This window comes from Podarcis muralis, chromosome 9 (assembly GCF_964188315.1).
Source record: "Podarcis muralis chromosome 9, rPodMur119.hap1.1, whole genome shotgun sequence".
Lineage (NCBI taxonomy): Eukaryota > Metazoa > Chordata > Lepidosauria > Squamata > Lacertidae > Podarcis > Podarcis muralis.
Window position 1 is genome coordinate 14,386,805 of NC_135663.1, and position 26,142 is coordinate 14,412,946.

The window sequence follows — 26,142 nt, forward strand, 5'->3', positions numbered from 1 at the left end:
TTGGGATTCATAGTATCAAATACTAGATTCCCTCCATTTTGAGCCAATATACAATGGCGTTCCCAAATTCTTCAGTGTCAAGGACGAAACAGCAACGATGCTGGTGAAATTTTTAACGGAAGGGTTTCCAGTGAAGTAGAAAGCCTGTGCTGTGACAATGCTGGAATTGCTGACAGTCATTTGGAGGCTTCCTTATTTTTCTCTTTCAGCATCCTAACTCCATTTTAACTACCTACTTCAATGATTTGCAAAACAGATCTGTAATAAATCTTGCTTTCTCCCGAGTTCTGAATTGTTAGCCATTTTCCATGAGAGGCAGGTCCTGCTGAGTGAGAGGGATTAAACCTAATCCTAATTATTCCTAACTGCTGTTTGGGCAGGATCTGTTTAAGGTAGATATGCAGCCTGTAATCTGTATTACTGGTCCTCCGTTCAAAATTAACCTCTGATTAGTCCTGGCTTGGCCTATACTTCGAAATGGCTTCTTTTATATTCTAGTGTTTATCATCAATCTTTTCTTCACAGCTCCTTGGGAAACAACTCATACCCCCACTCTTAAATGAAACAGCCGAAAGATTAAGGGAAGACATGAAGAATACATTAGCTAACGTACTAACTGACATTTAAGACGGATGGACCCCAGCTGCATAATTACCTTCACTAACATCTTGATTGTAGACTCCATCTGGCTCGACATCAGAAGGGATCATTACATGCCAAGTAGTCATCCTGGCTTCTGCTTCCAGGCCAAACCCATCTACGCTGCTGCAAATATTATCCAACAATGTTAGATGGAAGTGAAGGAGTTACACTGTATGCAGGACAAAAAGTATACATAAAGATCTGCCCGAGGTCTCCATTTCTCACCACCACCTGAGTGAAGCCTGACCTAAACAAACAGGCTCCATCACATAAATAACTGTTTTAACTGTTTTAAATACTGTCTTTAAAAAGTTGTTATAAGCCATCCTCTTGACTTTCACAGTGAAGGGTGGGTAAGAAATCAAATAAATGAATGAATGAAGTTTCCTAATTATACCACTTTCTAAAAGAGGTGGGGGGCTGCATATTTGAATGCTCCCCCCTCTCACTCACCCTCCAAACACATACAAAAACAGCTAACGCCTCAGGGAGTAAGCTAGATCAGTATCTGTCTCCATTACATTAGCTAGGAGTGCAGAGGTGTGTGTGTGTGTCTGTATGTTTATCTAGACTGGCCTTCCCAGTGCTTTTTTCCTGGGGGTACGCATACCCCTAAACATTTTGTGAATCTAAGTTTGGCCTCATTGAGGGGCAGTATTTCAATATGAGTAGGAAAATTAGAGTACCTCTTGTGACGTTAACATATGAGTGTGCTGGAGGTGAATTAGTTAAACAAGTTACCCAATCAGAACCCAGGGGGTGGAGTCAGAGGGACTATAAAACCAGCTCTGGGAGGGGCAAAAGGGGAGTTTGTTGGGAGTTGGGTGGTTGGTTGAAGGGAGTGAATTGGGATAGAGTCTGTGGGTAGGTTGAGTTAGTGTAGCAAAGTAAGTTGAGTCAGGAACAGTTAGGAGCTAGGTAGACAAGTAAATATCTGAGAGGTGATTTAGTGAATGAGAGCAGGTAGTGGAAGTTACAGGTCTGGATAGGTACCCTACAATTATAATTGACCGATACCGTTTATGAAACCACACGCTTGTTAAACTGAAATAAATAAACAGAAGTTTATGTTCCAATTTAAACCTGACTGGACTCAGTATTGTACCAGGTAGGGCCTGGGTGGTGGCAGCGAGAAATAAAGTGGTGGCACAGGGATCAATAGACGGTGAAATGTCCGGGGACCCTGTGTGATTGCCACACCTCTAAATATTTTTTAAGAAAAAAAGCACTGGGCGTTCCTAAAAGGCGAAGAGTAAAAAAATGTGTATCTATCTCCATGGGCTCAGTACATGACATTCCCACCATCCCTTGAGGTTAACCTAGTTTACACATGACAAGGAAGTAAGATGAGGAAAATTATGACCATGGCTGCTTCATGTATTTCTGTTCAGGAGTTTCAACATTTGGACAAAATTAATACCTAAGCATCATAACATAAAGACTCCCTCACCTGAAGCGTGTGTGAGATAGAGGGCAAGACTGATGGCCCACTTGGTCATGTAAGACCTAAAGCTGCGTCAAGAACGTACTGTGACTTCTCTTGAAATTTTACCTAAATTGTGTGTCCTTGCATGACTGGAATTTTATTTCTACATTTCCTGTACGTTGCCCCTTCACTGGCAAGCAAGATAAATGGAAATATGTGTGACTGTTTCTAGCTTATAAACTGCAGAAATATGTCCACTAGGAAAAGGGAGGGGGGCAATTACAATGAACCTGACGATTTTACAGAGTAAACAGTTTTCTAAGCAAACTGGTGTATGTGCACTTGGTGAGGAGCTCACCTCCCAGCATGCAGATTCATCAAGCAATGAGCCAGGCAGCTGAAGAACTCTTGGTCGTGATTCCCAGGACCCAAGATCAGAGTTCGGTTGACAGTAAGTGTCCTTAGAGAATCAAGGAGAGCCACTTGCTGAGGAACTGTTTTGTGTGGTCTCGAGAATTGGTATAAGATGGTCCTGTTCAGGCAGTGATAAACGGCATCCAGTGATAATCCCTGAGATCTTCTTTTTGACTGAAGCAACAAAAAAATGCAAATGAACATGTTTAAACATGGGATCTCTGTATTACCCCAAGTTTATTAGCATGTTTTTAAAGATACTTCTTCCACTCAAATCAGAGTAAACCATACTGCGGTACTGAGATGTAAGGAAATAGCCAAGTATTAAGTTGTAAAAATAGCTTCCAATTTTGTTTCTGTAGGAATTGGCCTCAATTGCAGGAAAGGACCATGAAACACTTGCAATTTTAGCATAATAAAGTAGGAGATAGATATCGAGAGAGTTCATTAAAAGACAGAACCATCTGATGATCTGTACATTCATACAGCCAGGGGGCTGTATTGCTTTCTGGGTAATCTTTCCAAGGGTCACATGCCTGCGGTGGGCAGAGCCAGAGGCAAAAGAAGGCAAGACAACACAGGGAAATTTTACTTTTGTACAGTAGACTAGTTGCTACACACCCACCCACACACCCACCCTCTGTTCTCTGGTCTCCATCCAGGCAAGCAGGAGGCATCATCAGAGTACAAGGACAGATTCCAATCAGGCAAAAACATGCAAGGAAAGTGCCTCTGGCTCCGAGGTTCCCTATCTTTGTATATATTGCAATGTATAAAGTTAGACGGGACGCGGGTGGCGCTGTGGGTTAAACCACAGAGCCTAGGACTTGCAGATCAGAAGGTCGGTGGTTCGAATCCCCGCAACAGGGTGAGCTCCCGTTGCTCGGTCCCTGCTCCTGCCAACCTAACAGTTTGAAAACACGTCAACGTGCAAGTAGATAAATAGGTACCACTCTGGCGGGAAGGTAAACGGCGTTTCCGTGCGCTGCTCTGGTTTGCCAGAAGCGGCTTAGTCATGCTGGCCACATGACCCAGAAGCTGTACGCCGGCTCCCTCGAGATGAGCGCTGCAACCCCAGAGTCGGTCATGACTGGACTTAATGGTCAGGGGTCCCTTTACCTTATAAAGTTAAGCAGGCCAAAATAATAATAGGGGGATTAGGAAGAAGAAGAGAAGCATACCTGTGCAATTAACTGGATTATGAACTCTATAAGCAGCTTGGATTCCTTGTTGAACATGCCTTGCCAAAGTTTATCCACCACACGCTGGGTGAAATAGAACACGTTGTTTACGAGCACCTGATAGCTTCCTCCACTTGTTATAGGCAGAGATGCGTCCTCCCCTAAATGACAATGATAGTGTTAAAAAGCGTTTTACCCAAATAATTCCATCCCATCCTTCAGTCAAACAGGCACAGCATTAAGAATGAAACCAAGCTAAATTACGAACCGGAAGACAGATTAACATGCAAACATTACCAGTTGCTGAGGAATCAATCACTCCCAACACCACCACACCAGCCAGCAGGACTGGTGACAGGGACATGTCTTTGCCACGTGCTAAAAGGTTTAGTGCAGATGGAGGGCATTTCCTGTGCCTGGGCCATGAAGGCCCTGCCTCGTATGCCCATCCTTCAGACCTTTAACAGTGGAGGACCACAGCAGAACTTCAGAGGAAGGAAGGTGGGAACAGGTGGAAAGATACCCTGGTCTCACAACATTAGATGGGTTAAAAGACCACCTTGGCTGCAAGTCCTGGAAGACTTGCTCCCTCCCTTTTTCCACCTCGCCTGGAACAGTGGAGCTCTGATTGACACCAGCTACAGAAGCTGATGCAGGGGGCGCTGTGGGTTAAACCAGAGAGCCTAGGACTTGCCGATCAGAAGGTAGGCGGTTCGAATCCCCGTGACGGGGTGAGCTCCCGTTGCTCGGTCCCTGCTCCTGCCAACCTAGCAGTTGGAAAGCACGTCAAAGTGCAAGTAGGTAAATAGGTACCGCTCCGGCAGGAAGGTAAATGGCATTTCCGTGCGCTGCTCTGGTTCGCCAGAAGCGGCTTCGTCATGCCGGCCACATGACCCGGAAGCCGTACGCCGGCTCCCTCGGCCAATAAAGCGAGATGAGTGCCGCAACCCCAGAGTTGGCCACAACTGGACCTAATGGTCAGGGGTCCCTTTACCTTTACCTTACAGAAGCTGAAGCTGCTGAAAGAGACCAGAGACTTATCTTGGCTGTCTCTTAGTATAGACACATAGAGCCCGAGCTTCCACACATTAAGCCTGAGCTTCTAAGAATGTAAGAGCTGGATCAGACTGTTGTCCTATCTAGTCCCGCATTCTACTTCCTACAGTGGTCAACCAGATGCTTATTAGAAGCTCAAAAGCGGGACTTGTACACAGAACTGTACGCAGAATTCCAAGTGCAACCACACCAAAGGACTTGTATAATTGCTCTTAAGATACTTTCAGGGTTTTCACCCAATTCTTTTCGAAACGTTCCCGGATATTGAATTTTTTCCTTTCGAACTGAGCTTGCCCATTTTAGTGTGTTTTTAAGTGATACTGAAAGAGAGTCCATCAAAATAAGTTAATTACCCAATAGAACATCAGCAGCAAGCAAATGGTCCATCACACTGTCCAAAATATAGGTCTGAAATTCTTTTTGCTGTGCTCTCGTCGATCTCTCGGGAGAGGCCTGGAAAATAAAACAAAAGCACAGAAGCATTTACCGTAAGGGCTTCTTGTAAACGGGCAAATTTAGGACAACCCCAGGCTTTGCATTGTCTGGCACTCAACACAAATTGAATGTGCTCCATGTACAACAACTGTGGTCAGTACTGTCAATTAAAATATACTTTCCTTCTTAAATGAGAAAAAAATGTCCTGAATACAAGCTACCTGCTAAATTGATAGAACACACCCACAGACCGTATTTTTCGCTCTATAAGACGCACCAGACCATAAGACGCACCTAGTTTTTGGAGGAGGAAAACAAGAAAAAAAATATTCTGAATCTCAGAAGCCAGAACAGCAAGAGGGATCGCTACGCAGTGATAGCAGCAATCCCTCTTGCTGTTCTGGCTTCTGGGATAGCTGTGCAGCCTGCATTCGCTCCATAAGACGCACACACATTTTCCCTTACTTTTTAGGAGGGAAAAAGTGAGTCTTATAGAGCAAAAAATACGGTACTTTTTTGTTTGTTTAACGATGGCAACAGATGCCTTTTTAATTCTACTCTTCATTGGGGTGGGATGGGGAGCAGGTCCTCATAAAAATACCACTTTGTGAGAAGTGGATGAGGGTGACATGGATCACAAGAGTATGATGCAGTCTCCTTTTTGTTGCTCACATGCTGCTCTACTTCATTTCCCAAGCTGCTCCCTAGCTCTGGACAAGACAGAAGCAAATGTGAGCACTGGGGGGTGGGAATCTCCCTACCTCCGCTCTCTCACATTTTTCTGAGCTGCTTTCTGGTTCAAAAAGCTAAGGAGGGAGGCATACAGAGTGATGCACATTGAAGTATATTACTTATCACCTTCCTTTCTTTCTGAGCTAGAGGCTGACCAGAAAATACACAAGGCAAGGCAATCAGAGGAGACTCAGCTACATTAGTAAAGAAACGACGATTTTAATGCGCTATAAACAAGCGACACCAGATGGCGGCAGAGAGCAGGAAATTTTAAAACACAGTTTTCCATAGGGATTTATTTCTTTTGTTATAATGATATAATTTCTGACTTATTTATAGTGGCGGCGACCCCCCCCCCCTTGTCTAGATCCACCCAAGGTCATACAAGAAGCGTTCTTTCTTTCTTTGGCCCACCTGTATGTTTGGCTCTCCTTTCATCCCTTTCCTCCAGAACAGTTTCAGGGATTTTTCAGAGGAAAAGGAGTGAAAAGAGAAAGCGGTGGCAACTCACAGGCCAGCTAGCCCTTTCACAGGGCTGGATACAATCCAAGGGCTGCAACTTACCATCGCTCACAATTTGGTATAACCGGTACTCTTAACAAACAACAGATCATGAAAACTACTCGCTACAACCTCTGGTCCTGCTTAAAGGAAGAACGGCAGAAGGCCAACTCTACCTCCAAGAGAAGGTCTATTAAAGGAGTTTGCTTGCTAGCAGGTGTAAGGCAGAGGTTATCAATTATCAGCACACGCATGAAGTCAAACACAAACTTCTTAGCGGGGTGGTTGGTCAAATAGGTCTTGGATCCAACATTGCAGTATTCTGACTGGCTTCGGTTCATTCCTGTGTCAGAGGCAAAGGCTTTGAACTCCTCTGCTGGAGATCCAACTTCATCATCCAAATCCGTAACCTTTAAAAAAGAACAACCAATAATGCAAGTCAAGTGATTTACTAGAACCAAAACTATCTTTGCCAAGGCATGGAAGGGAGCAGTTTGCAGTTATTCACTTATTTTAGTGTTGCTTTTCTACAAGTATAAACTGTAGGGATTGTTGCTTTTTGGACTGTTTCCTGGACTGTTCAGGAAACAATTGAATACAGTGGTGCCTCGCAAGACGAAAAGAATCCGTTCCGTGATTCTCTTCGTCTAGCGGTTTTTTCGTCTTGCGAAGCAACCCTATTAGCGGCTAAGCGGATTAGCGCTATTAGCGGTTTAGCAGCTATTAAAGGATTAGCGGCTAAGCTGCTAAAAGGCTATTAGCGGCTATTAAAGGCTTAGCGGCTTAGAGGCTAAAAGGCTATTAGCGGCTTAGGAAAAGGAGGGGAGCGGGGGGGGGGGGACACAAGACTAGAAGACGTTTCGTCTTGCGAAGCAAGCCCATAGGGAAAATCGTCTTGCGAAGCAACTCAGAAACGGAAAACCCTTTCGTCTAGCGGGTTTTCCGTCTTGCGAGGCATTCGTCTTGCGGGGCACCACTGTACAATTTTCTTCTGAAAGGTTTTCCCCAGCTGGATAAAAAAGTATTTCCAAGGGTCAGCAACCTTTTTCAGCCATGGGCCAGTCCATGTGGTGGGCTGGACTATATTTTTTTTTTGGGGGGAGGGGAATGAAAGAACTCCTATGCCCCACAAATAACCCAGAGATGCATTTTAAATAAAAGGGCACATTCTACTCATGTAAAAACACGCTGATTCCCGGGCCGTCTTGGGGCGGATTGAGAATGTGACTGGGCTGCATCCAGCCCCCAGGCCTTAGGTTGCCTACCCCTGGTCTAGATCATCCCATTTCCAGTTATACCGTATCAACACACACCATCTAAATTTGTTTTTGTTGTATTTATTAATTGCATTTGCACTCCACCTTTTCTGCAAGAAGCCCAAGTGGAGCACATGCTTTTCCGCCTTCCCCATTTTATCCTCACAACCACCCTGTGAAGTAGCTTAGGCTGAGACGTAGCGACTGGCCCAAGGTCAGCCAGTGTGTTTAATGGCTGAGCAGGGATTTGAACCCTCATCTCCAAGGTCCTTGTCCAACACACTGCCCATTATGTGTATTGTGTGTGTGTGTATAAAACTAGCATGTCCTATTGTATGGAAAGGTGGTATGTAAATGCAAAACTTCACCAAATAAAATCCCAGATCCCAACAGAAAATGCCATATGGACAAGAAGTAAAAGAGAGACAGAGAAAAAAGCTGGTTTCTACTGTGTGTGTGTGTGTGTGTGTGTGTGTGTGTGTGTTGTTTTGTTCTCCTACCATTTCTGAGTATGGCCGGATGTTGAAAGGGAATACAGTAGCTGCCAGTGCACAAAGAAACTCGGGGCTCATCCACATTGAAGCCAGATCAGGAACATTGTGATACAAGTAGCGGAAAAACTGCATCAAGGTGACTGGATATTCCCGAAGCCAAGAACCCTCTTCTTCGGACTGCCAAGGCTGTAACGAAAGGCAAAAACAAAGCTAAGTATGTGTATGTGTGTGTGTGTGTGTGTGTGTGGCCATAACCTGCACTGGGATCTTAATATAAAACAAAATCCAATATATAAATAAGATTACTACTTATTTATTACTACTTTACTTATTTAAAGAAAAACACATTGTATGGAGAGTAAGATATCATCATCTCATCATTTTGTTAATTTGTGTTTAATATGAAAATGGTTGAAGATAAATTCACTGGGACATGGAGATATGTTTTTTGCTTATGCTGCTCTCTAAACAATCACGTCCACCAATGGCATCATAAAGATAATAAGTAACATATTAAAGCTAAGCATGTATCAGCCCTATTAGGATATGGGGGGAACTCTGCCTCATAGCCCCAGGTAAGCCTCTCTGAGCTTTCAAAAGCAAATGGTAACACATAATTAGGAAAGCTGGATGTTTATTGACATCTGAACAGTGTTCATACTTACTGAATTCAACATGCTCCTAAGCATCCCCAGCAGCAGAAATGCAGCTTCTGTGCAAAGATTGTGAACTGAAGCAACCACAGTGCCACTTGATGCAGGAACACCAAATATAAATGTCCAAATGGAATCCAAGTCAAACTGTTGATTGGAAAGAAAATTGAGAATAGGGGGATGGGAAAATAATAGTCAACACACAACCCAATTTAAAAGTATCACTATAATTGATCTTAGCCGCTCTGAGCCCGGTTTTGGCTGGGGAGGGCGGGCTATAAATAAAATTATTATTATTATTATTATTATTATTATTATTATTATTATTATTGGCTTCCATAGAAAAGGGCAACATTAACTTGGGATATGTCTTGTCATACCGCAATTTGTTTTACTGGGGGTAGGGGCACTTGTTCATGAAGTTCCAATTTAGTGTTCAAGTGACAAGTCAAGACTATTAGAAGCTCCCATGTAGAGGTACTGCCAAATGAACACAACAGGAATTGTAGGTCTCTCTTGGTTTTCCATCAATCTCTGTTGGTTTTCAGTGATGAACCCTAGAAATGGAGGAAACTACCCAAGAGGATTCTGAGGTGTATTATGTCCCCTGGAATCTGGGGAGCTGATTGTTCCATTGAATGCAGGGGATCTAGCAAAGCCCATATTTATAAAGGATGCAACTAAGATTTTTGGCACTAGGAACGCTGACAGTGTTGGTGCGCACTGAAGCGTCTGGGCAACCCAAGTGCTTTCATCTTCTGTTACTGGAGATTCAGATGGAACTTCCACTAGCAAGTCCCATCCACTGCTAAATACCACAGCGGTCCCCCCACCCCAAGTCTCTCTGTATCTCAGGTTTTTCTGGAATTTAGCAGCAGCCTTAAAGGTAAAGGGACCCCTGACCATTAGGTCCAGTCGTGGACGACTCTGGGGTTGCGGCGCTCATCTCGCTTTATTGGCCGAGGGAGCCGGGGTACAGCTTCCGGGTCATGTGGCCAGCATGACTAAGCCACTTCTGGCGAACCACAGCAGTGCACGGAAACGCAGCAGCCTTACTGAAGCTCTAAAAGCTCCCATCAAGCAATTTCCAGTAAACTCAGCATGCAGCCTTTAAAGACCTCTCATTATCTGCTTGTGTACTTCAAAAGTACAATACTATACACCTCCAGATGGCGTTGAGGCGTATTATCTATCTGCCCACTGCTCCTGGCCTTGGGCAGCTTTAGCATATGCTCAAGTTGCTACTTGTGAATTACAAAAGAGGAGGCTATCAGGGCACCTTTCGGACTCCAGTCCAGCCATACAAACTGTTTGCTTTTTTAATTGAGTTCCACGAAGAAACAAAAACTTGGGGGAAATACAATATCATGCCTATATATGCAGCTCGTCATTATTGTTTCTCAAACAGCACACTGTCCTGACCCTTCTTTAGTCATGCATTCATTTTCAAATTATAAAGCCTTCTGAAGAGCATTCCCCATCATTCACACAAAATTAAACTTGACATTAGAATGACCTGTGCCTGTTAACCACTGGGACCTCTACTGAATTCAGTGGAATTCTAGAAGAGCGCAAGAGAAGATTTGTCCACACAATGCAAGGGAATGAAGGCTGTATCTTCTTATGTCCTTTATATTTCTATTAAGCATGATTCTAACTGGCACTGGAATGAATGTCAAGTCCCTCTCAGATACAGAATGCTTCATCACAACTTTCATTGCAGGGCTTAAGTACTCTACTGTGAAGCTTCAAACCATCACTCCCCCCCCCCCCCTTTGCTTCTTTGAGTCACACTTAACAAAATTGGTATCTTGCTAGATAATCCCTACCTGGCCTCCCTGATTACATCGGCTGGTGATGACAGGTGCACTGACCTGCAGGTTTTCAGGCAGTTCAGTGACTGGCTGCTGCAGGAAAAGTGCCATTAGGAGGAAATAGAGCGCAGGCACATTTGTGTGCTTAGGAAGAAATGACTGAAGAACCGGAAAGCCTGGGAAATGACAAGCCTCCCGGTTAATTTCCCTGACAGTCGATCTGCCGCCAGCACTCCTGCCAACGTTGAAACCTGAGAGGGGGAAAGTAAAATTAAAAGCCAAAAAGCAACAACAGTGGGTCTGATTCACAACATCAACGTAATGGAACAGAGCACCGTGGTTAACACATGTGTGTAACTAGTATCGACAATAAATAGGGTAGTGAGAGGAACAGGTTGCAAAAAAAACCAGGCCACAATTAATTCAATGGTAAAAAAACCCCAAGATGGACGCTTTTCTGCTATGGCATTTTATTTGCCTGCCCTGTCAAAATGTTTTGGGATTGTGCAGAGGAATGTGCAAATTACTCGTGTTTCTTCAGAGTTTCAAGATACAACAGTTTTGTCTGGTATCTACTTTCATGCTTAATTAAAAAAAAATGTGTAGGAAACAAGAAAAAAAAGGAAAAAAGCACAATTTTTGAAGCAGTGCAGAATGTATTGTGGCACATTATACTTTCAGGTTTAAGGGATGGTTAAAAATAATATCCTAATAAAGCTATTTTCCTTCTTCACCCCAAAATATTGGGTCAGTGTTGAAGTCTCATTTGGCTTCTTTACCCACGGAACAAAGCCATGCCACTGGGCAACAAAACCATCCTCATATTCCAGTTACCTCAGTGCTCAAAACTGTTCGGTCACCTTCTCAGCAAGAGCATTATTCCAGGCACAGGGTTGCATCCAAGTGAATTTTATTTACAACAGACCGACTAAAATTAATGTAACTAAGTTACCCATGTCTATTAGTTTTGATGGGTGTACTCCAATTATGGCTAAAACTGGATACAACCCATAAACCAGGCATAGGCAAATTCGGCCCTCCAGATGTTTTGGGACTACAACTCCTATCATCCCTAGCTAACAGGACCAGTGGTCAGGGATGATGGGAATTGTAGTCTCAAAACATCTGGAGGACCGAGTTTGTCTATGCCTGCCATAGACCATCTTGCATCATCCATCCATCCTCCTTTCTTGCTGCTACCAATAAAAAGGTTAACATCTCTTTAAATCAGGAACCCTGCTGGATCCAAGGGCCAGATCTTTACCTGGCCTCATCCTGTGGGCCAACTTTTGACAGGTGGACAGGATAACCCATCTGCCAATCACATAACATCAACATGGTATCTCATGATGGACAGGTAGGTTGTCCTGTCCACCTGTCAAAATCCACTGTGCAGGGTTCCCAAGCACCAGAATGTTATTGGTTTGGATTTGTCAAAAATTATGAACATAGGAGAACTGAACACAGATGGGGTGGGGAGTGGGGCAGGAACCCAGAACAATATTACTGTTTTCAAACACAGGCTACATCCAAGGAATAAGGTGATTCAGTTTAAGGAGGAACTCTGAAATACCATTGTTTTAAGTACATGAAGAAGAAAAAAGTTGCCAGAAAATGTAATAATAAATAACACTGGTACAAAATGCTTGTCATTATTCTTCATAATCAAAAGGATTCTCCTGTGAGAATGCAAGACAGTGGCATTGAAATAGGACCTAATTTATTTTAAAATACATAATATTCTCATTTCCATATGGAACTCAAATTGGAATCCAATTTCACCTAAATTCCATAATCTCAATATCATCCAAAAATGTTCACTATCTTTTGTTCTGTGCCCTCTACCTGTCATCCCCGATAAACAAGTTTCTCGTATAAAAAGACATCTGACATAAAGAATGTCATCTACCATTCAAGGTTTGTAATTTAATTATTTTGCTTCTGTTACAAAGATTCAAATTTTAGTATACTCTCTTGCTAAGTAATGCACTATGCCCTAATCTAGAGATGCTCAATGTATTGTTCATCAGGTACAACTCAGGTTCATAGATGGTTTCTCAACTCTCTCCTCCAATTTTAAAGGTTTAGTCATCTCAGTACTTTCCAAATATTTTATTTTGGACCTATTCTTATATTACAACAGCAGCTGCAATTGCTGTTCCAATAACGTCAAGAGATAATTTGGGAAGTGCAAACACGAAGATTGCTTGTGTACAACAACCCACACATCACCCTCCCCACACATGGGAGGAAGCTGGGACACAATGGATTTGGATTCTAGCTTCAACGTTCATTGAAAGGTGACTAAGGCTATACTCCTAAGTGCCCTTACTAGGGAGTAAACCCCACTGGGTGGGACTTATTTCTGAGTAAACAAACATAGCATTGCGCTGTGAACGATCCTCCATATTCCTCAGATGTCACTGTGCTCCTATGCAGTACTGTTTCGCAGAAACCTCTGAGTTTGTCAGATTCACTGGGATGCTTTGTACCGTATTGGCCTGAATATAAGTCTCACTTCCCCCCCAAATTCCAACGGTGAAAAGTTAAAGTGCGGCTTATATTCGCGAATTTACGGTATGCAGCCAGGAGCATGGGGCAAACAGCGCCCAGCCCACACGTAGTCCCCTGTCATCTCCCCCAGGAAGGGAGAGAGCAAGGAAGGGGAAAGGCCACCAGCAATGCAGCACGGTATTTTTTCTCCCCCCCCCCCCCAATTTTAAAGGTGCAGCTTATATGCGGGCCAATACGGTATCTGATAATGTCACAAACTAGTCTAGTCTATGATCCTGTACATGGCTGGGGTTGATTTACATGGGTGTTTTACAGCCATAATCACAGACAGACTAAAACTGTTTTGCCTTAATGAGCTATCTGTGAAATGTGCTCACCCATAAAGGTGTGAGCTCAAATCACCCACGCCTACAACCTTAGGCTAAGAGGAGTTCATTCCACAGGATGACCCATTCAGTCACAATACTTTCTCAGTGCATGCCTCTAGAGACCATCTCACAGCCGTTAAGAATGCTACATTGAAACTAGCCTTCCTGGTACTAGATCAATTCTGTATTAGCCACAACATTCATATTAAAAATAAAATAAAAGTGAGGGTGGGGAGAAAAGGGGTTCAAAAATTAGGACATTTTAAAATATTCATACCAAGCACCGTTCCAATCTTATTAGTCAACACAGAATCTGTTTGCTCAAGCCAGCCCCCGCCAGTGAGGCCTTCCTTGAACTTGATGAGAATGGCTGGGTTGCTCAACAGGACCACCAGAATCCTCATGGCTGCTGTCACTGTGGTAGGGTGCAAGTGCTCTTCCATAAACAGCATAATCCAGTCAAACCCCAGGGTCCGGACCAGTTCTTCACAAGCCCTGAATAAAAAGGAGGAGGAATGCTACAGAATTAATGGACTAAAGCCAGACAAAATGGGCAAGCCTTATAGGATAAAAATGTTAGGTGCTTTTCATTCTGTTTGATATGTAACTTTAACTGTTTGCATTTTGCAAGGTTGAGCATACACAATTGAGAATGCGCTAACTCTCCTTAAGAGCATTCCGAATAAGCTCTGCTGGGTAGCTCAGTCGGTAGAGCATGAGACTCTTAATCTCAGGGTTGTGGGTTCAAGCCCCATGTTGGGCAAAAGATTCCTGCCTTGCATGGGGTTGGACTAGATGACCCTTGCGGTCCCTTCCAATTCTAATAGTCTTAGATAAATTCCTATTCACTTTCCTGTGAAACGATTTTTTCATCAATGGAAAATTTTCTTCAGTCTATAAAGCTATCTAATGAATGAGAATATATGAAGAACTGGTTCATCACTTCAGTTACTTTAAATAAAATAATAATAATAATAATAATAATAATAATAATAATAATAATAATAATAATTACTACTACTATTATTACTGCACCATGAACCAACCAACAGCCACACAGGGGAACTGAGAAGCATTTTTGGAGGATGCTTCTCAACTGTGGAACTCAATTCCCCTGCAGGGTCACCCAAATTCCATTCCAGATGTCTTTGGAAAGGTGTCTTTATACAAATAGGCTGACCCCAAACTTTGGAACAGGGTGGCTCTGAAATAAATGAAATTGATAAATACATAAAAACCTGCAATCTCTTTAAATAAATGCCCTCAATAGATGGTTGCCGTGTTAGCATTTCACTACTAATTGACCATCTACTTGCCCAATTCCAGGTGTACACAGCTGTGCACAGAAACATGTGGCGGTAATTCCACAAGCATAGATGTAGCTGCCATAATAATGACTGCAGCTGCCCCCTCCCTTTGCTATGGCACAGTGCTGCAACACAATGCCAATTACAGGGATATACGCTGAGAACAGCTAACACCATCTGTGGAACTCTCAAGTAGAGCTTGGCTAAGCCTCGTTTTTGTCCATTAAAGCGTTGTGGGTTCCTGACACAGTCACATTTTCTAGCAAAAGTTAGGCTACTTGTACTCACTGCAAGTTGACACTGTTTTTTTCTTTAGACGTATACACAAGCTTAAGCAGTATGTCCAGCAATCGGTTCCTCAGAAGGATAAGATTTGCAGAAACAAGACCTCCAAAGTCTTCTTCCGTTCCTAAAACACAAAATGCATAGTTAACTTTGAAACACATCAATGGAATGCTTCTTGCAAGTATTGTATCTTCTAAAATAACATCAGTTGCCTCCTGCCCCCTCAAAATATAACTGGTTTGTAAATAGTTTGTATTTACAAACAGTGTATGACTAAAACCTGCTTGAGCTGAAAATACGCTAGACTGCTGATTGAAAAGAACAGTTGCAGGTTACAGAATGGCAGTCACCACAAACAGAAGAGGGGGAAATCGGCAGTAAATTCACTGTCATTGCACCCACAGTTAAGAACAAACTACGCCCAAATGAATTTCATGTAGCAAGAGTGTGAATTTAAATTATTGTTACTAGTATACCATAAAACAGATTCCAAGTTCTGCAAGTGAGTGAAGATGAACCTACTAATCAAGACTGAAACATTTAACCAACTTGAATGGTGGGGAAATTGCCTAGGCAAGGAAAATACGACAAACACTTCAAATTAACCATTTTCTTTTCTTCAGTTTCTTTCTTCTACTCTATGTGCTCAAGGAGCATATGTAAGTATGCAGAAGCACTATAAAAGTTCCCATCATGTTTAGGGCAATATAGGGTGGAGGGAAAATACTCAGAATTTCTGAACTAAAGAGCAGAATGGTAGAGGGCATAAAGTTAAGAGGGTTTTAAAGCTCATAAAGGCTCGGTTTTGTTTTGTTTTCATTTCAGACTTCGTTACTTTTTCCTTTTCACACAAAGGGAAGTGAAGAGGGGAAGAACTTCCAGCTGATGTTTAATGGTACAGTGTAGCCAAGAAAAACAAGCTCTGCTACCTTTAAAAGTATATGCTAGAAACTGTTTACTCCTGCTTTTTCATGCAATTTGTGGTTCAGACCAATTGAAGAGCCGTGGTCCATGCAGGCCACCAGGAATTTCATTGCTTTTCTTGTAGACTACACTTCAAAAAGTGCCAATGTAAACATTTCTTCCACTTCATTTCCATTTAGATGGCTTGAATGTTCAATTAAACCTAATTCCTTTTACATGAAAAGAAAACCAAAATCAATGAGACTAATCACTTGCAACTCTGTGTGGCCAAGTCCCACACACTTGGTCGCAACCACTGCTTTTACATGTAAATATCACAGAGGATCTATGGCAGGAGATTTAACATCTTAGGGCCATGTGGTAAGTTTTCTTTTACTTTTATTTCTGTGAAAAGGACTTTTCTCTTAACTTCCTGCACTTTTTGCAACACAAGCCAGTGGAATTCATTTCCATGCCAGCCTCTTTGACTTAAATGAGAGTTTCTTGGGTGCTGAAGTTTGTAGAGTGCAACCTTGGAAAATCAACTTTAAAGGGGCCATCCTAATTAAAAGGTTATCTTTCTAGAGAGGAAAAGTGAAGTGACTGTAGCACTGAAAACAAAGAGATCATCATCCGTGGTAATGAGAAAACATCTCTCGAGTGATTTCTTCGGTTCCACTAGAACTGGAACTACTTACCAGTGTCAAGCTTTTCTTCATTGTTCATCTCCATGACTACAAATTTCTCACAGACTGCAAATGTAGGCAAAGTAGAAGAGATGAACTGCCCAAACCTTGGTGGATAAGAGGGGGAAAAACAGCATGCACTCCGTTTGACAGGTGGAGTTTAATTTGTCATTAATTAACATTGGCTGCAAAGTAACACTAAGCAGCAATTATTTTCTTTAAAATTCAGATCCTGACATTTATTAGGATTGAATAAAGTTGACTCAGTCACACACGTGTACACACACTCTGAAACAAATTGCCCTGGATAACACTCACTCACACTCTCTCTCTCATTCCATGTGTGCAAAATTACTATAAATAGGACATTTTGAAGCATAAGGAGGGGAAAGAACATCATCTTCAAGGTATTTTGAAATGGATTCTGGAAAGCCACTGTAAAAGATTATTAAATTTACCAAGCATGAAAAAACTGTGTACATAAGGAATGTTTTATGTTCCCAGGCTGGTAGATTCAGAGCAACGGAAGATAAATGTAGCCTCACAGAGAAACATGCGATCTATTTTTATTGATTGATTGATTGATTGATTGATTGATTGTAGAAAGGAGGAAATCAAAGGATAACTCTATTTGGTACCTGAGCAAGTCATTGCTGCTAGGGAATCCTTGAAGCAAATAGCTCAGTACGTTGCTAATAGCGGCAATAGTTGGCTGAGACAAAGACATATCTCGAAGTGTCAGCAGAAGTTTTGGGATAAGCTGGAACTCCCTCATCAGTTTTGCATTCTTTGCTGCTTCACTGAAATGAAAAGAACAGCTTAAATAATAAGCAATTCTCATTGATTTGAGTAGCGCATGCACTACAGCTCTTTTTTAAAAAAAAAGATGGATCTAGCAATCCACTTGACTTATGTTCATACCATGTAACAAGAATATAATGTCAAACGTGGGAACGTATTTTCCTCCATTTACTTCAATTAGTTTCTTTAACCTGGCTTTACATCAGATACATTCATTCCAAGGTTGCTTACAAACCCACACACAAATAAATCGTAACATCAGTCATCATGATAGATAAGAACATAGGTAAAATTGGTAGCAGCCAAGAATAAGAGCAAACAAAAACTAATTTATATAAACAAATTGGTTTGGAAATACCTTCGCCCACTCTTATTGTTTGCTGACCATCTTTGCTATTAATATCCAAATGTATATAAGATGGTTAAAACAGCCAAATGCTGTTGAAGCAAGTAGGCCAACTGCTGTGGAAAATAGCAGATGTGGGGCCAGACTGAATCTCCTTTCCAGAGGAAGTCTAAGTTTCTGACTACAGAAAAAGCCTAGTCTCTTGGGCTTGCCCACAAAATATCTGGTGACAGGACATGGGGTCTAATGCAATCTTCCCTATCCCACTGCCAAATGTTCTGGAAAACAGCCAGCCAGCATGGCCAATGACATAAAAAACCACGACTTCATGTTTGCATTTTATATTGTAGTCTTCATAACTATCTAGATGGAACTTCCAATAGTTAAGACTAGGTGCTTAGCGTTCAATTCAGTCCAGCTCTCTTAACTCACTTGTCTGTCTTTCGGTATTTTTCCGCAAGTTCCACCTTTCCTTTCTTATTCTCCCATCATAATAAAAAACCTTTCAAATCATATCAAATCAAAATCATGACACAGCATTAAAGCAAGCAAAGGGGAGAGAGACTGGGAAGCAAAATCTGGATTGTACATAATGCTGTATTGTTTACAAGACAAATTATATCAGACGTTACCTGGATTCAGTAAGAAGCTCAATGAAATGTTCGAATAAGGAAAGGTGAAGTTCATAGGGTGCATGCAGCCAGACCTGAAATACAAAATATACAGCTGATTTATAGCTGGCATGTGCTATTCTGCTTAGTAGAGTTATTCTAGACAACCAATATTAGGGTTAGCTATTGCTGTTTTTGTCCCAGGTGTTGCTTTTTCCCATTGGAAATAAATAGAGTCTAAATGAAGTTATCATAAACAATTATTCTTTTCTTTCCATACCAGATTGCAATTGTCAGCCCACCAATCAAACAATAAAGCCCATGGATTAAACAAGTGAAGAACAAGTAAATTCATATTCTACTTGATCTGCAGGTATAAAAAGACAAGATTTAGCCTCTTCATCTTCCATTTATAAAAGATTGAGAATCTAACAGGGGAAGATTACAATCTGAAAACTAAACAACAAACAGCGCTAATACAGCGCATTCATCAATGCCATAGAAGTAAGTTGATCGACTTCCACCTGCCATATACAAGTGTGTGACTGTAACTTGGGTTTTACTTAACTATGATAAAAATTGACATTGTTATTAAGGAAGAGAACAAAAAGGGGGAAGTCTAATTAATCTGTTAAAAAATGAATCAGAACGAGATAGTGATAAGAAAATCTTCATAGAAAAATACTAGTCATTTTCTCCAACTTGGTTATTTGCTTCTGCTATTGCTAAAGCCTTTATTTGTGGCCTAGACAGCTCTATTCTCTCTAACTTAAATCTCTTCTTCAAAGGCCGCTTCCTGCTAGCCTTCCGTCACTGCAAAAATAATACCTTTCTCCTCTTGTTATGATCAGCGTGCAGACCTCCTTCAGTTAACAGCGATGTGAAAAGCTACCGCAAATCAAACTACATAGTCAAAAGTATTTTCATTTAAATCTCCAAACTTAACTTGCCTGTCCAATTGTTTCCCTTTCTCATACCCTTGACTTTGCTTAAGGTAATGTGCTGCTGCTTCTCCCACCCCCGATTTCTTCATTTCCAAATTTATTTCTTCTGTGATATCATTCTCTCCGTTCTGCAACAGCCTCAAAAATCCTACTTCCCAAGACCACACATACAAACTCCCTTTCATTTTTAAAAAATTCTCATTTTCTGGTCATCAGTCTTACCTGTCTTTTGCTGTTTGCTATCAGCTAGTCCTGCCCTTTATCAAATCTTGTCCCTCAGTTCCGCTGGCATTACTTAAAACTACAAATACTGTGCGTTTGGATTTTCAGTTTAAACACAAAGGCGGGAAACCAGAATCTGCCATGGGTCATTATTTGCTCGTCGTGCACAACACAAATTCAGAAAATGGTCACTCGACCCATATTCCATTCACAGGACCTGTGGCATCCACCCACACCATCCAGTATCTATTGCCAGTGTTGCCACTGCCATTTTGTGCACACTGAGACATGCCAAAGCTCAAAGTGTCCAGTATCTATTGCCAGTGTTGCCACTGCCATTTTGTGCACACTGAGACATGCCAAAGCTCAAAGTGTCCAGTATCTATTGCCAGTGTTGCCACTGCCATTTTGTGCACACTGAGACATGCCAAAGCACTACAGTGGACCTTGAGCGGACAACTTAACTGATGTCAGGTGAGGATTCTGTCTAGGGGAAGCCACTGAGTTTGGGCTAATGAAGGGAACTGCAGTGAGACCAGCTACAGTGGTACAGCAGTTTCTTGACACCATGGATGGGGATGCTCAGAATGCAGCCGTCCAGGCCTCTCTGTCTGACCCATGGGGCACTCCAAAGCCACACCATCTCACCCAAGGCTACATCCTCTTACCAGCCCTGCTATGCACCTGAGTGATGATAAAGGGTCTGGAAGCCAAGCCTTAGGAGGAACGGTTGAGGGAATTGGGTATGTTTAGTGTGCAAAAGAGGAGACTGATATCCATCTTCAAATATCTAAACAGCTGTCACGTGGAAGATGGAGCAAGCTTGTTTTTTCCTGCTCTGGAGGGTAGGACCTGAAACAATGGATTCAGGTTACAAGAAAGGAGATTCCGACTAAACACCCAGAATAGCTTTCTGATAGTAAGAGCTGTTTGACAGTGGAACAGATTCCCACAAGAGGTGGTGGACTCTCCTTCCTTGGAGGTTTTTAAGCAGAGGTTGGATGGGCATCTGTCAGGGATGCAGTTAAGGTTCCAAGGGGTTGCTCGAGAGCAAGTAGGCAAATGCCTCCCTGCTCGGGTGTGAAGCCTTGCTTTTGATGCCAAAATAAACTTTATCTGTCCAGAGCACCACTCTCCCATGGCTGGCTCATTCACTGGCAGAATCCGTGAGTGGGCGGTCCTTAAACCTTCCCCAGCAGAGTAGTTTCTTGACGCCCAATCTGCACCTCCCCTCTCGGCGTGGAAGCTTACTGCGCAAGGAGGGCGTGGGTAACGGAGGACCTCTCTCCTCCCCGCTTTGCCCAGGCAAGGTGTCCTCCTCCGAGCCCTGAAGCTCCTCTCCACTGGAGGCGTGGTTACTCTCCTCTGCTGAGGAGGAGCTGCTTCCCACGATCTTCGGGGGCTCTTTGTAATCCATCCAGCTTTTCCCCTCTCCCCCCTGAGCCGATGGCAGTTCCCCGACAGATGCTTTAGCTGAGATTCCTGCATTGCAGGGGGTTGGACCAGATGAAACTCAGGATCCCTTCCAACTCTACGATTCTATGTTTCTGCCTACCTAAACTCTTGACAGGGACGCAGGTGGCGCTGTGGGTAAAAGCCTCAGCGCCTAGGGCTTGCCGATCGAAAGGTCGGCGGTTCGAATCCCTGCGGCGGGGTGCGCTCCCGTCATTCAGTCCCAGCGCCTGCCAACCTAGCAGTTTGAAAGCACCCCCGGGTGCAAGTAGATAAATAGGGACCGCTTACAAGCGGGAAGGTAAACGGCGTTTCCGTGTGCGGCTCTGGCTCGCCAGAGCAGCAATGTCATGCTGGCCACGTGACCCGAAGAGTCTCCGGACAGCGCTGGCCCCCAGCCTCTTGAGTGAGATGGGCGCACAACCCTAGAGTCTGGCAAGACTGGCCCATACGGGCAGGGGTACCTTAAACTCTTGACAATCCTTCTTACTGGCCTGGATGGAGGATAGAAAGTGGTGTGTGGATGTGTGTAGGAACTAGCCTACTGCACAAAGGAAAACAATTACCATTCAATGCTCTGCCCACTTTTGACTCTGTCCCTGCCCACCATTGGCATGTGGGCCCCAGAAGGGAATGTGGCCCTCTGGCTGAAAAAGGTCCCCTGTCTCTGCTTTACACCAACAACCTTAGCAGGTTATATCATAATGCCTGACTTGTGAAAAGGTTTCTAGGTCAGGGTGCTTCGCTGGTCTGAGCAAACAGTAGACTGATCTTGCTGCTCCATACTGGCAACTATTCGCCTCCCCTCCCCTTTAAGCCTTCATTTAATCTTTCTCTCAATTTAAGGGAGCCAAGCCTGACACTGAATATTTCATTCAAATAAATACATGTCAGACTCCATATTAATTTTCACCTGCAACATAGTTTTCCACACTGTGTGCTACCCCAGCAGAGTAACTGCAAAGTGCTATCCTGTGGCAAAACGATTACGTTAGAGGCCGTTCATGATTGATCATGTGTTATTTCAAAAGGCATTTCTGACACCAACTCTTGAGTTTAGCTTCAAAACTTACCTCCTTCATGAAACAGAATAATGTAATATATTTTAAGAGGGCTGCGTTACAATCAATCAACATTGCTGATAGATTATAGTCTCTCTGCACTACAACTGGATAATGTACTGCATTAGATATGTGGTTTCATGAGATCCACAAAACCAATCTCTTTCACTGGCGTGCTTTCTGTTTCAGAAAACACTTGCCCCAGGTTCCCTAATGATTGTAATAATTCCTAGCTTTCAGGGGTGCCCTATGTACCTCGAAGTCGCAAAGCAGGTCCTGGAAGGCAGTTGAATTTGGAATAATGGATGTTTCGTGACCGCTGTCAACAGTCCCCACCAAGGAAAAGGTCAAATGAAGAATGTGGCTATTCAGGAGAGAGCGTTTCTTCTTTAACAGCATTGCCAATAACTGAAATACAAGTAAGCAACATATGGACACTGAGTGGCAAAGTGGGTTTCCCCCCTCCTTTTATAATTCTTACAGCCTTTTGCAGACAAAGGAAATATCATCTTATTCCAAGCATAATAAAAAGTATCACAGCAGGGCAGAGCCATTCGCAGAGCCATGCTTTTGTAAATTCAAAGATCAGGTACAGTGTACATTTCATTGTCGTAAACTATGGATAATACCAAGAATTACAATGGAAAAGCAGAAAGAGGTAAAGTTGACATTAACCGACAAAACAGCAGGCATTCTGAAATGAAGAGGCTGTTCTCAGGGATGGGGTTGCTAGTGACTAGTCCTACACAGAACTGCTTGTCAAAAGGAAACAAAAGAAAGTCATCGTGGTGGGCAAAAAGATTGGGGGTAGCAGTTGCAGACTTTTGTAATTTAATATTTGATTATCCAGGTGGATATAACGAGTCCTGCAAAGGACAGGGAGCTGCTTTTTGAAATACAAGTTATCAGCATTTCTGAATCCATTACCTTTGAATTCCAAAACCTTTTCTTTGATTTTTTTAAAAAATGTGCTTAGAAGGAAGCAATTTCTAAAGCACGTTTTACTGCCCAGTGTAAGTGCTCCTACCTCGGTATGGATCATAACTCGTCTGGGCCATGACTAGTTTTCAGAAGACAATAATATTTGGTGCCTATTGAAAGCAAATCAAATGCAGGCAGAATGGCTAATAAAGAAGCCTCACAGTGATGATTATCTAGTTCATTCAATGCAGTACTGATTAAACAGGACTCCTATTGGCAAATTCAGTTCAGGGGCTAAGTGATAGATGGGCCTCATACACAAAACGGCCCCTTCTAAATCGTTTGGCACGTTGAAAGTAAGGGAAGTCATCTTGGACGTGATGAAATTAGAACAAGGGTCTCATCTCCTTTGATGGAAAGTCATTCCCAACTCGTAGGAGAAGCTCCATCCATTTGTCCGAACAAATTACTATGTTTTCAAATAGACAGATAAATCAACCTCACTACTGGCTTCAAATGCCCTTCAACTGACACAGATGGTGCACTGCCCTTGATTACGGTAACAACAATAGAAGCTCCTCCTCATGTATTTCTCTTCAGGCTCCTGCATGTTCTTCCTTTGATTTGGCAGCAGATAAGAGTCTCTGCTGAGCTAGCAGATGTCACAGATCTGACACGATGACCATATTCTGATGGTGCTTCACTTTAACCGCAGAGTACTGTAAGCTGACTGACTGAAAGCCTTTACAGTACACAAGGAAACAGAGCTAAATAATGCAATTGACTTCAAAGGCAAGGTAGTAATGAAATGCGTTGATGCATCAATGCTTGAAGTGCAAAATCATGTAAGAATTCAAATCGCACGCACCTGATAACCTTTGATTCTTTCCATTTCTTTGCTAGCCAGAGGGTTGCTCTTTACCACACACACAAGGGCCTTCACAGCAGCATACAGCCCCTCGACATCCGAAGCCATGGCTACCAGACCCAGAATAGCAGCTGCTCCACCAATGTACTGTAACGTAGTGGCAACAGGCTTTGGGACAAACGTTCTTACTCCTGAGCATAAGGTGGCAAAAAATAAACCAATTGGCATTAGTACGTTTAATGGATTGCTGTACAACCAAAAACTTCTACTGTGATTCAAAAACAGCGAATGCATCTCCCATTTCCCAAGACCCTACAACATCAGAAACAGAAACAAACAAGACCAAACAAAAGCCCTTAATGAGCAGACGGGAAATTAGCTCATTTGTAGTAAACGTAAGCTATATAAAATTAACATGACTTCTAGCGCATTTTGCTTTCAAAGGAGACTCACAATCCATTTGCTGAACAATTACATGCAAATAAAACAATGGAGTTTAACTGAAATTAGAGATGGGGCAATTACTCAATTATATGGGGTGCTCAAACACATGCTAACAATGCTGGCCTAATTAGTACAGCCACAACTCAAGGCAGGCACAACCATCCTTCAAGCTTGCCCGCCCTCAAACTGGTGGTGTGCCCAAGAGAGGATGGCATAGTGGGGATGCCCCGCTCAGATGAATTGCTGCAGCACGCCAGGATGGAGCGGGGGAGGGCGCAGTGGTGGCAAGGTTGGTGCAATGTAAATTGCAACCCCATGCTCCTGCCTTGGTGGCTACACCACACCAACCTCACCACCATTGCATTCCTTCTCTCCATCCCAGGATGCTGCAGTGATTCAGTGCTATCACCCTGTCCACTACTGCTTGTACCTCTCCTCCACCACTGGCAACTTGCAGGGCAGCGAAAGAGTCGAGTGAGCTCTGTGGACCATACCCTTGCCGTTGGCTACTTACTCCACTCCCTGCTGCCAGTTCGCCATCTCTATCCAAGGTTTGTTTGTTTTTCTTGGGTAGGTGGACGGGACTATAAGATGTGAGGGGGAAATGGGGTGCTCAAGTGTGCAACTTAAACTACTTGAAGAAACAAAAAGCTACTGAGATTTTTTCAGCGTTGGTTTCTGGTCAAGCCAGTGTCATCCATCCCTTGCATCAAATCTATTCCCTAAACAGCCCATCTAACTCACTATTGTTTATACTGATCAACAGCAGTCCTCCAGGATTTCAGGCAATCTCTTTTCCAATCCACACCTGAAGATGCTGGGGACTGAAACTAGAACCTTCTGCATGCATATTTTGTTTTCATAAATTTATTTCATTATAAATGCAAAGCTGTCACTTAGCCGTAATCCTTCCTGCTCTCATAACATTCCCCCCATGGCAAAGCATGCACGAGCCTAAAGTAAAAACCACCCATTTCCACCACTAATGCTCATTTGCTGAAGCAGATTTTTATCCTGCCTTTTCATTTTTAAAAGTGTCCAAGGCACTAATAGGGACCACCTCGCATATGACTAGTCGGCCAAGCGAGCAATAAGGAGGCCCATACGTTTTATCCAAACTCTACAAAAGCGAAGACCACAAACTTTTGACTGTTTTAAGAATCATAGATTTGGAAGCATGGGCCACCAAAAAAAAAAAAATCATGGACATAATAATTTTCAGAGATTACAAATCTTGATATATGAGGAGGGACTACAAACAGATGCCTAGAGGCCAGGAATTGATAGAAAACTTGTGAGAATTTCCTAGGAGCAGACTGCTTGGTAAACGAGGCAGAAATAAGAATGGCAAGATTCCAGATATGTATTCCAAGGGACAGCAGGATGCTGCCAATCATGTTCAGTTATTCTTTCATTGTGCATAGGGTGCCAACACCACAAGGCAAAACCTAAGAGCATGAGTCAATGCCTAGAGTTTGTGATACTGGGGCAGAGATCAGGATTCCCCATCTCATGGGCTGGGCGTTCCTCTACTTAGGGGGAAAAGAAGCACCTGCATTTAGAGGACTCCTAAGCTCCGATCTGAGCCTCTAGTACCATGGTCAATGTGTAAAAAGCACCTTAAACTCTATATTGCAACTAAACACTGGAACTAGAAAAGTGAAAGAACTGCAACTCATCTCACCCAGATATCCTATCAGAGCTGCACCAATGGTACGTGCAGGTCCATTCAGATGTCCTCCTGAATTGTGAAGCAGCTTCACTGGAGTGGCATTCTCATGAGATGAAACAGCCAACTAATTAAA

General features: G+C 42.8%; 1 protein-coding gene and 1 non-coding gene across 6 annotated transcripts in view; one reads left to right on the plus strand and one right to left on the minus strand.

Annotated features, from left to right (window-relative positions):
• WDFY3 (WD repeat and FYVE domain containing 3) overlaps positions 1–26,142 on the minus strand; it is a 135,930-nt gene that overhangs the window by 37,400 nt on the left and 72,388 nt on the right. For 4 of the 5 annotated variants that reach the window (XM_077933798.1, XM_077933801.1, XM_077933800.1 and 1 more), the window contains 16 exons: positions 26,022–26,133; positions 23,894–24,084; positions 22,360–22,512; positions 18,447–18,520; positions 17,306–17,467; positions 16,680–16,774; positions 15,082–15,202; positions 13,764–13,981; positions 10,620–10,855; positions 8,803–8,937; positions 8,144–8,323; positions 6,564–6,797; positions 5,073–5,172; positions 3,664–3,824; positions 2,427–2,656; positions 656–765 (listed from right to left, as the gene is read on the minus strand). In XM_077933798.1, coding sequence (XP_077789924.1) covers positions 656–765; positions 2,427–2,656; positions 3,664–3,824; positions 5,073–5,172; positions 6,564–6,797; positions 8,144–8,323; positions 8,803–8,937; positions 10,620–10,855; positions 13,764–13,981; positions 15,082–15,202; positions 16,680–16,774; positions 17,306–17,467; positions 18,447–18,520; positions 22,360–22,512; positions 23,894–24,084; positions 26,022–26,133 — 2,512 coding nt within the window. The remainder of the gene's footprint in view (positions 1–655; positions 766–2,426; positions 2,657–3,663; positions 3,825–5,072; positions 5,173–6,563; positions 6,798–8,143; positions 8,324–8,802; positions 8,938–10,619; positions 10,856–13,763; positions 13,982–15,081; positions 15,203–16,679; positions 16,775–17,305; positions 17,468–18,446; positions 18,521–22,359; positions 22,513–23,893; positions 24,085–26,021; positions 26,134–26,142) is intronic. The other variant, XM_077933799.1, reaches the window with a different exon arrangement.
• Positions 14,177–14,250, plus strand: TRNAK-CUU (transfer RNA lysine (anticodon CUU)). Its single transcript has one exon. It is a non-coding gene; the product is annotated as a tRNA-Lys (tRNA).